The sequence below is a fragment of the Pseudozyma flocculosa genome, assembly GCF_000417875.1.
Source record: "Pseudozyma flocculosa PF-1 unplaced genomic scaffold scaffold00008, whole genome shotgun sequence".
Lineage (NCBI taxonomy): Eukaryota > Fungi > Basidiomycota > Ustilaginomycetes > Ustilaginales > Ustilaginaceae > Pseudozyma > Pseudozyma flocculosa.
In genome coordinates, this window is record NW_006920876.1 from 523903 (window position 1) to 533995 (window position 10093).

The 10093-nt window shown below is 65.6% G+C and overlaps 4 protein-coding genes across 4 annotated transcripts in view; 3 read left to right on the plus strand and 1 right to left on the minus strand.

The window, feature by feature from the left end:
• The window catches only part of PFL1_02857 (uncharacterized protein), a gene marked incomplete at both ends in the record, with an annotated part of 1477 nt that extends 1062 nt beyond the window's left edge, over positions 1 to 415 (plus strand). The window contains one exon of the mRNA XM_007880371.1: positions 31 to 415. Coding sequence (XP_007878562.1) covers positions 31 to 415 — 385 coding nt within the window. The remainder of the gene's footprint in view (positions 1 to 30) is intronic.
• A 521-nt stretch (positions 416 to 936) lies between these two features.
• PFL1_02859 (uncharacterized protein) lies at positions 937 to 1558 on the minus strand (the record flags this gene model as incomplete). Its single annotated transcript, XM_007880372.1, has 2 exons — positions 937 to 1375; positions 1482 to 1558. The coding sequence occupies 2 exons, from the start codon at positions 1556 to 1558 to the stop codon at positions 937 to 939; spliced, it is 516 nt and encodes a 171-aa protein (XP_007878563.1).
• Positions 1559 to 3587: 2029 nt separating this feature from the next.
• Positions 3588 to 4664, plus strand: PFL1_02860 (uncharacterized protein; the record flags this gene model as incomplete). Its single annotated transcript, XM_007880373.1, has 1 exon — positions 3588 to 4664. The coding sequence occupies one exon, from the start codon at positions 3588 to 3590 to the stop codon at positions 4662 to 4664; it is 1077 nt and encodes a 358-aa protein (XP_007878564.1).
• Positions 4665 to 8391: 3727 nt separating this feature from the next.
• The window catches only part of PFL1_02861 (uncharacterized protein), a gene marked incomplete at both ends in the record, with an annotated part of 3657 nt that continues 1955 nt past the window's right edge, over positions 8392 to 10093 (plus strand). Inside the window, one exon of the mRNA XM_007880374.1 lies at positions 8392 to 10086. Within this exon, the coding sequence (XP_007878565.1) occupies positions 8392 to 10086 (1695 nt within the window). The remainder of the gene's footprint in view (positions 10087 to 10093) is intronic.

A 10093-nucleotide genomic window follows, 5' to 3' on the forward strand; every position in this document is an offset into this window, starting at 1 on the left:
CCCGGCAGCACCCAACATGGAACTGCTCAGCAGCCTGCTCGGACTCGGTGCCGGTGCAGGCGCCGGTGGCGCGACGGGAGGCCAGCCGCCGGCCAACCCCTTCGCCGCTCTTGGTGGTCTCGGAGGTGCTGGCGCCGGCGGACAGGGAGCAGGAGCCAGTCCCTTTGGCGACCCGGCTCTGCTGCAGCAGCTGCTCGGAGGGCTTGGAGGCGCTGGTGGAGGAGCGCCGGCCGCGCCGCGCGATTCCCGACCTCCCGAGGAGCGCTTTGCGACGCAGCTCGAGCAGATGCAGGCCATGGGCTTCTACGACGGAACGAGCAACGTGCGCGCGCTGCTCATGGCCGGAGGCAGCGTCGAGGGTGCCATCGGCATCCTGCTCGACAACCCCAACCCGCCTCCGACGGGTGGTCAGTGAGCGGCATCGTCCAAAGCCGAAAAAGCAGAGTCGCACCGGACACCCGCGCGACGCCCGCGCCCTTGTACATACCGCGTCGCGCGACGACTTCAGGCCGGCCTTCCTCGCAGCTCCTCATGTCCTGCAATGGCACGTTGGCCACAGGCCTCCAGGCGATCGGCAGAAGCTGACGCGATCAGCTGCCCTAGTCCCGACAGATGGGCGAACCACCAAACGTCGATGCACGCCTTGTTCACCCCTCGGACTGACCTGCACCCCATATCCATCACCTCGGGTTGCCTCCCCTGACGCCCTCAGTCGATGCTGCACCCCCTTCCTGGAGGAGCTTCCATTCCAAAGGTCAGATGAGAGGACGCAGAGGTTACAGCTGCGAACGGAGCGCGGGGACGCGACAAAGGATCAGTGTCCAGTCGGAGTGTGGGTATGGCTTGCGTCGGTGGTGACCACCTAGGACGCTGCTGGACCCCTGCAAAGCAATCGAGGCTGCCAAGATACGCGCGCGCTAACGCTGTAGAGGGCGCTCAGGCGTACGCCTTCTGAGCCCGGGTGATGTCGCCGACGATGGAGTCGCGGAGGCTCTGAGCCTGCGTCTTCCTCTCCGCGGGCGTCTTTGCGACGGCGGCGTCGGCGAATCCGTTGACCGAGGTGGCGAGCTTGTTGACGTTGCTCTGGACGAGGCCGACGACGCCGGCCTTCTGGAAGCCGGGCTTGATGGCAATCAGGCGGTCGACGGTGGCCGTCGACGTCGTCTTGGACGTCTGGAGCTTGTCGAGCACCTGGTCGGCCTGGTCGACCGAGACCGTGTCGATGGCGCCAAAGTCCTTGGTGGCCGTGTCGAGCGACTTGACCAGGTTGTCGACGTCGCCGGTGATGGCCAGGTCGGCGAAGTAGTCGGTACCGTCGGTGCCCTGCAGCCGCTTGTTGAGCGTGCTCAGCTTGGCGTTGACATCGTCGATGTCCCTGCGACGCGGCGCGGCGCGGAGCAACGTGAAAGGTTCAGCGGGAGGGATCTGACCAAAGGAGTCGCTCGAATCACACGGACTCAAAGACCACCTGCACCACTCACTTGAGGACGGTGGCAAAGTCTGCAAGGACGACGGTGAAGAGGCAGGCAAGAGCAGCAAAGGTGATGAAGAACTTCATGGCGGGCTGGCGGGCTGGCGGGCTGGCGGGTCTTTGGGATCGGGCTTTGGGGCTTGGGAGCTAGGTGATGGCAGGAGAGATGCTGTGGGAGGTGGGCTGGTTCGATGAGGATGAGAAAAGGACGGGGAACGGTCCCTGACCTTGGCCTAGATATACCTTTCTCGCGGGGCCCGTCGTCGCCTGGAGGAGCACCGGGCAGGGAGCCTCGATGTTGCAACGAGGCGCCATTGGCCTCCCTCCTTTCACCGTCCCCAAAGCTGGCGGCTGCGTCGGTGAGAGCACGCTGCGCTAGGCTAGGTGCTTGGACGTCCTTGGCGGTCTCGGCAGAACCACCAGGCCGTCCCATCGTCCGCCCTGTCACGTAGCGCCGGGCGGGGTTGCTGATTCGCCACCGCAGCAACGCCTCGGCAGCACACGCACGGGTTCAGAGCACAAGGCCGGCATCAAGTCGTCGTCGGTCCGATCCAGTCCGCCCGGAAGGCAGTCACAAACGGCCAGTCATCACGACGGCCAGTCCTACAGCAGGTGACGGGGCTCAGCCGGGGCGTAGATCGTCAAAAGGCGGAGGAGAGGGGGAGAGACAATACAGAACCGTCTAGTCGTCGATATTGGTTCGCTTCACTAGGCGATCCGCAATCTGGGCGCAGTCGGCTATCGACATCATCTCCGGTCACCGCCTTGATCGTGCAAGACCTGCCCATCTCGCGCACAGCTCCGAGCTGCTGACCCGTGCCGTCCAGTGGTCCCGACGGTGGGCTGAGCCATCTTCTGCCCGCCACAACGTAACCTTCGTCTGCTCCACTGTCTGTGCGAAGTCAAGTGCCAAACCCGGCTTGCCGAGCCAGAGAGCGTCCCCGTCCAAGCAGAATGGTCCTGTGAGAGTCCGCACACATACGGCTCTGCCTCTCTCACCTGTAGCTCTCGAGCCGGAGAAGGGCACCTACCTGCTCGTGAGCCGCGAAGCTTCTATCGCTCTTCGGAGTCTCTCGCTTCCCTCGGCTTCTATGCCAGCTCGACGAGTCCGGGGAGACATCTCTGGCGCGAGGATTGTCTGTCGCTGTCCACGGAGCAAGGTACAGTACCAGGACGAAGCTGCCGCCGACCGAAGGTGCCGTGGTCCTGTGAGATGGCCTGTGCTTGCCGGATTTGACCGCCAAGACGCCGTAGCTTGTCGAGGCAGTGCCAGCTACAAAGTCTCTCGTGGTGTCGCCCGTAGAGTCAGCCACACTTGGCACCGGTCGACGCACGGTGCCGCACCATCCTAAGTCTTGGGCAGGCGTTTGCCCATCAGCAGACGGAGATGGTTGTCGCGTCGAGCTCGAAACGCCCGGGACGGTGCCATGAGCGCGAGCCCAACGGTCGAGTGACTTGTGAAACCGTCAAGCCGTCTGGCGACCCGGTGTGGGGCAAAGATGCGAGGACGGCGATGTGAGGTCAGATGATGGTTGACGGGCAAGTCAAGGACGAGACGACGGCAGTCGGGGCGGTGGCGGCGGCGGTGGCATTGATGGACGGCATGCAATGAACAGAAGCTAAGGATTCTCGAACACTTTGGTGCCTGGTGCGTTCGCTACTGCCGGGGAGCATCAATGCTCCGTGATCCACCCGAGGATGACAGCCGCCGACGGAACGAGATCTCATATGGACCGCCGTAGCGAGGCTGATGGGAACGACGAGGATCCGCGGCCAAGACGACGCACGGTGGCAAGAAGGACGCCCTTTTCTGCCCACCGACTCGTCTTCTCGGGGCTTCGCTCCGCTCCGCCACCACCCACTTCCGACATCCCCTGCTGGCATGGCCCGCACTTCACGATGCGACTTCATCGCCCTCTTGTCTCCCTCTGTCCTCAAACTGTCTCGCCGAGTCCGGATCCGGCCATCTCCCTGATCCCTAGCAGGCCAGGTTGATCGTCCTGCGGCTCCCGGAGGCATCTCAAAGCGTGGCTACTTGACCGCTGTCGTACTGCCAGGCATCGAACTCGTCCCCCCCGCCGCGGTCTGTCCGCGCTTCGGATCGATCATCGCTGTAATGATTCTTGCCGCGCCGCCCCGCCTATGCGATTCGACAGGACACCACGCGCCTTCGATGACGACAGTAGTCGAGATCGCCCGCGACCGACTCGAAGTCGTGGAGGCCAAGCTCCGGGATGCAAAGCCCGTCGATGCCCGCGGCCGCCGTGTGGTGTTACGATTGGGCAGCACACGTCGGGCAAGCTCAGGTCTGACGATCTCCTGTGCGCGACTCGAGAGGCAGACAAGGCCCCGGAGCGACCGAACGGACCTCGTCCGGCCATGGCCTCGAGATCAGCGGGCAACGAGCGCGAGAGGCACTGCGCCACGGCCGGCCGCAAGATCGCAACCCGCGCCCCAGTGGCGGACAGGCGACCACCAACGCGCCCGGGATAGGGGGCAGCGCGGGCAAGCTCAAAGGACAGGAGAGCAAGCCACAACCGGAAGACGGCTGCGACGACTCAGCCCTGTTGCATCCGGTCTCATCGACAGCAGCGCATCGTCACCATCTCCTGTCCGCACACGCACAAGAGCGGCGGCAGCGGACGTCCCATCCGCGCAACTACCCTGTCGGCCGGTCTGGTCCTCTATGCACCGCCTCTTTGACCATCGCCGCGGCCTCGACGCCGCTCGAGGCCTCACTGTTCGACAGCTGCCTGACCTCTGCCCGCCGGCCCGACTGCTATGGATGACAGACGTCGACCCATTCCCCCGACACAGCTCCCCGCCATTCGGTCACAACCTCGACTTCCGTCCGTGCCTCTATGCACATCTACTCAGCGGCTCTGGCAGCCACAGCCGATGCTCTCCCACTAGCGCTTCAAAGAGGCTAGGCTCGGGCGTCGAGACAAGGCTGAACATAGGCCAGCGCGCTCTCATCTCGGCATCGGAAGCTCGGAAGCCGAACCGGGTCACGCGAAGCTTGAGCTCGAGCCTTGCTTTCGGCCACAAGAGGTATGGCCTCCCCTCAAGCACCACAAGGAGCAGGAAAAGGCCCTTCGCAGCTGCTCTAGCATCGAGGCGGGCCGCCCATGCCTCTGCTCACGCGTCTGCCCAGCGCCGATGGTTGGCGTTCGTCGCAAAGGGCAAGACTTGAGGGGGGGGATGGGGGGCCGTCGACAAGAAGCAGCCAAAGGAGCCGGCGGGCAAGGTCGTGGCGTGGCGTCGACGCGGGCACGTCCCCTCGTCGTGGCAGTTGTCCAGACCGGGACAGTTGTCGGCCCCGTCGTTGATCCGACTCGACCAGACAAGCCAGCGGAGACCCATACGCTCGCCCTCCATCGATCGCTGAACCTGAGCGGATGTCGGCCACGCCACTCTCTCTGGTTGCCACCGCAACTGGGTCCATCGCAACGTCGCCCAGCTCCGACAGAGCTCCAGAACGCTTGCCGGCAGCCTGTTCGGGTCGTGCCTACGAAGAGGCAAGAGATCCGCCGGTTCCTCCCTACCTCGTCCTGTCCTCGCCTTAGCTTGCCTCTCGTCTTCCTGCTCCTCCCGGCCCTCGCTGTTTGCCTGTATCAAGCAAGTGCCGTTCTCACGCCGATGGTGCGGCAAGGTTGCTCGGTGGCTGACACCGTCGAGCGGTGTTGTGATGCTGTCAGCCCACCTTCTTGGGGATTCTATCTTCGACATCCGCCAGGGCACAGCTAGGAGATGATCGCCGGCACCGACAGCTGAGCGCGATCACGTCTTGTCTCACCCACGGTGGGTACCGGTTCTAGGCGCTGTACCTCGCTCACGGGCGGGCGGTAGCTCGAGATCGGAGGCCGTTGTTCCATCGGAAACGGGACGCGCGGTACGGGTGCGCCGGGGCCCAGGGGGCACGCAGCTGAGGTTGCCGCTGAGGCCCCGTGCCTGGCACGCAAGCCTGGGCATAATAGTGTAACCCTACCTGCACCGTCAAAGACGCCGAGACGGGGTCGCCCAGCTGGGCTTGTGGGCCCGCGGACCGTGAGAGGGCAGCGAGCGAGTGGGCGAGGGAGCGTGTCTGATCGATGCGACGTGCGTTGGTTCTGTAGGCGTTTCTGGAATGCCGCTCGCTCGCTCCCTCGCCAGCATGCTGCAGCCTAGCCTGCCTGTCCATCCGCCCGTCGGCCCGTCCGATGGGCTGCTGCGGATCAGTTCGGATCGAACCCGGCGGTGTCGCAGAGCAGGCCGGCTTGGGGCAAGCAAGAGCAAGAAATGGACAGCATGCCATGCCATGCCATGCCACCGTATCCACGGCGGCCAGCAGGCTCGCGCTTGGGCAGGACAAGCAGCGACTCTACCTAGGTCCATCTGCCGATCTGCTGGCCGACGAAGCATCGAGAAGACGTGCGAACGATGCACACGGGCAGAAGGAGCTCTCAAGCTTGAATGATGTCCCCCGTGAGGTCGCTGCTCTCCGGCATTCGTCGTCGGCCCGCCACGTCTTTCGCGGCGCAGCCGTCGTTCGTCGATCGTCGGGCGTCGGTTGTCGAGAGTCGAGAGGCGACCAGCCAGCCCCCCACCCCCTTCTTTGGCTCTGCTCCCGGCGGGGCAAGGCCGACGACCGAGTTTTGTCTTAGGGTGCGGCCCCTCTTTTTCTTTCGAGGCCCTCCCTGCCTGTGCTGGTTTTCGAAAATAAATTTCCCAAATTGTGCTCGCCGACCCGAGTCGGTGCCCCAAGGAGATCAGAGCTGACTCTTCTGTCGCTGGGCGCCGTTCCGAGGTTGAAACGCGGGCGTCGTCAGGTTGCTGGGTCGTGGCAGGCGGTCGGTCGAGTCGAGGGGGCCCACCCCCCACTGTGCGCCGCGGCGCCGCGTGTTGTCGCCGCCGCTGCCCGCCATCGTCGCCCTAGGCCTGCCTGCTGCTGGCCGCTCTCGTCTCTCAAACCGGTGCTTGCACCCCGTGGTCTTAGACGCTCGCCCCCTCTCCTCGGCCCCCCTCCCCGCCTCCTGCGGCCGTACAGAGTGTGTGCTTCAGCCCACCACCGTACCGCACCGCTGCTGCTGTCCTCCATCGCAACGCCTGCAACGCCAGGCAACGTCTGCCTGCAACGCAACACGCAACGCAACACGCAACGCAGCGCAACGCAACGGCACCGCCGCCGGCACCCCTCCGTTTCACGCCGGCCCAGCGCGCACCCTCGACTCGACGCACCTCGAGAGAGGGACCCTCTCCCCCCCCTCGCCTTTGGCTTGGCATCGCGCTTGATTGCCTGCCTTGGCAGAGCTGCCACACGCCATTTGCATCTTCTTGCCCTCCCTCACCTGCTCCAGCCCTCCTCTGGTGGCCTCCGTCGGCCCACCTCATCACCATCGTCGCTGCTGCCACCACCTCGTCACCACCACCACCACCAACACCACCGCCGCCGCCGCCTTCACCACCGACAACAAGACCACCACCAACCCACCACCCACTCACCGTCCGACTACGACGACGACGACGACAACGCCCGGAAAAGGCTGCTAAGCAACATCGCCCCGATCGTGCGCCGCCGCCGCCGCGACTCGACTCTGCCCGCCCCTTGCCGTTTGCTACTACTTCGTCCTCGGACCGCCGCTTAGGCCGACTGCATCTCGGTCCAACTCACACACCGCTCGACGTCAGGCTACTACTAGTCAGGGTCACGCCCACGCCTAAGCGCCATCCAGCCCGTCATCGCGCCATCGTCGTCAAAATCAGCGCAGCAGCATCGTTCTGCCAACTCTCCTCGTCACACACTCTTTCGCCCCATCCGGCCACCATCCCGCCTAGCCAGCGCCCTTCCGCCAGCTAGACCAACCGAGCAGCGCACCGCGCTCTCGCCAGGTCATCCCAGCCAATCCACCACCTACCAGGGCGCCGGCCGCATCTCGACATCCTTCCTGGCATTCTCGCCCATTCCTCAGCCTCGCCATAGGCCTCTGACACTTGTCGCGCCAGTCATCCAGCCAGCCCGCGAGCGATCTAGCCAGCGAGCGATCCCGCCGATCCGACGATCAGCCGTGGTCCCGGGCACACAGTCATCCTCCCCGTCGACCTATCTGCTCCAGCCCGTCAGCCGCATCGACTTCCGCCCGTCGTCGGTGCGCCCAGCCCATCCTCGACGGCAGCTCTTGGCCCCTCCTCGGCACAAGCCCCTAGCATCACAAGCCAGGCGCCGCATCGTCCCCCATCTCGGCCCACTGCTTGCTTGGCCCGTCATTGTCGACCACGCCCACTCGACCGTGCCCCTTTGACGGAAGGCATTCACCACCTCCCCTAGGCGAGGCTGCCACCTGCCTCTCTCCGGTCGACCTCCCTTTTGATCTCGTTCCTGTGCAGGCCACAGACGATCGATCCCTTTTGAGGCCATCACGAATCATCTCCGCTCTCTTGCCCCCGCCATCTCTCGGATCCCCAATTCCCCTTTCTCCCCCTTTTCTTCTCGCATCCCGAGCACATTGTCGTGCAAGGGCACCAGCAGGCTCAATACCCGCTCACAGGCGTTGCGCTTCTTAGCCCCCTCGCCGTCTGCCACCAGATCGCCCATCCTCTTCTTCTGCAGCTCCCCCCAAACCATCTCGTGGCCGCCCTCGCCTCCTACACAAGAGCAACCCGCTCCGACGTCGCCGCTGCTTCTGACGACGCCTACGCTCCGAGGCCTAGGACCAGGCGAGGAACCTCACCGCCAGACCTCGCAGCTGGACTGCACCGTCGACTGTCGAGGGACGCGCTGTGCGCCGCGATTCACGCGCTCGCGCCCATCTGAAGCCGTCTCTGAGCTCCGACCACGAACGGGAGCATCGACGGGCCATCTCTCCCAGTCGTCGCAAACTCTTTAAGCCCGCTGCTCGGTCCTCTCGCCCGCCAGCGAACAGTGCGGCCTGCGGTCTCCCAAGATGCAGCCCGACTTCGACATCACACGCAGCGGCAGCGGCATTCCGGGCCCGCCACCAGAGGTCGAGCCCCTCTCCCCCAAGAGGACACTGTCGATCGTTGACGAGTCGCCCTCGCCTCCTTCACCCCAGCTCAGGCGGCAGACTGCCATCCGACGAGACGGCAGCTCGCCGGACCTCAAGGCCAGATCGTCGCGGGCATATCTCGGGAGGATCTCGTCCCCGCTGCACCACGAGCTGGCCGCGTCGGCCCACGCCACGCAATCGTCCTTGGCCGACCTGACCACTAGCGAGACGTCATCTGAGGGTGCCGCCACCGTCCGAGCAGGAGCGCGCATCCGAAACGGCAGCATCTCGAGGAACGGCACCTCGAAGCTTGCGCTGAGCTTTGCCCAGGGCGACGACGACGACCCGACCGGCATCGTCGCTCACAAGCGGCTCTCTGCGCTCTCGGGAGACGATCCGCGGACGCCGCGGCCGCGCGACGCGCACACAGACTCACCCGTGTCGGCGACGTCGAGCTACGACAGCGAGGACGACAAGCAGCTGCTCACCCCGCTGGACGGCTCCGGCTCATCGATAGCGCTCGACGACGCCGCAATGGCGACGCCGCTGTCCGACTCGTTCTCGAGGGCGTCGATCTCGACGCCTCCAGAGCCGCTGACGGCGGCGAGGGTTGGGATGAGGCTCGGCATCGGCAACATCGGTGCTTCGACGGACGTCGGCAGTCTCGGGATCGGACTCGACGGTCGTCGCGGCATGCCGGACGCGACGCCTTCGCCGAAGCCCGACGACGACCTCAGCAAGCGGGACCTGTCGGCTCCCATGATGCGCACCACGAGCAGCAGCCAGCGGGCGCCGGTGCTGTCGCGGGAGACGCTCTACCAGATCGGCACCGTGGCCGGCCTCACGCCGCCAGTCAGCTCCGTCACGGCGACGGGCGGTCTGCCGACCGAGGTCAGCAGCGTCGTCAGCAACGGCCTCGAGATGGGCCTCGGCGTCAACCTCGCCTCGTCTGCCCTGATCAACAGCATCCCCGGTGCCACGTCGGCCGTCTCGGGCCTGGCAGAGCCACGCTACCACCGGCCCGGCGGCACCTCGTACGACAGCGCTCCGCTGCAGAGGGACGCTTTCAGCCCCGTCCTCACCGACCGCGCTCCTGCTCAGGCGGCACCAAAGCCGCAGACTCGATCGCAGTCGCCGTCCACCGACGGCGCCGAGAGCGACCTGCACCGGCGCCGGACGACGGGCTGGATGGAGGGCAACGGACGCCGGCCGGACCCTTCGAGGCAGGCCCGGCACCACCGCGCCGACACCCACGACCCCATCATCAGCCACGCGCGCTCGCAGCTGCTGCAGCAGCAGCACGAGAAGCAGCAGCACCACCAGAACAACTACATCTCGCTCCGCAGCAGCCCGATGATTACGACGCAGGACCTGCCGATCGGCTACATGCTCGACATGCCCCTGTCTGCCGAGACGAGCCTCGACCGCAACTCGTCGCTGGGCGGCCACAGCAGCACCCGCGCCCGCGCCTCGATCAGCGGCAGCACGCATCCCGAGACGCCGTCGTTTGGAGAGCACGCGACGCTCTCGCCAGACGCCCACATGCACGCCGACGGCCTCAACCCGTTCCAGCTGCGCGGCGACGGCATGCGCGGCGGCGCCGGACGCGCCAACCGCGCCCACGACCACCCCGTGCACG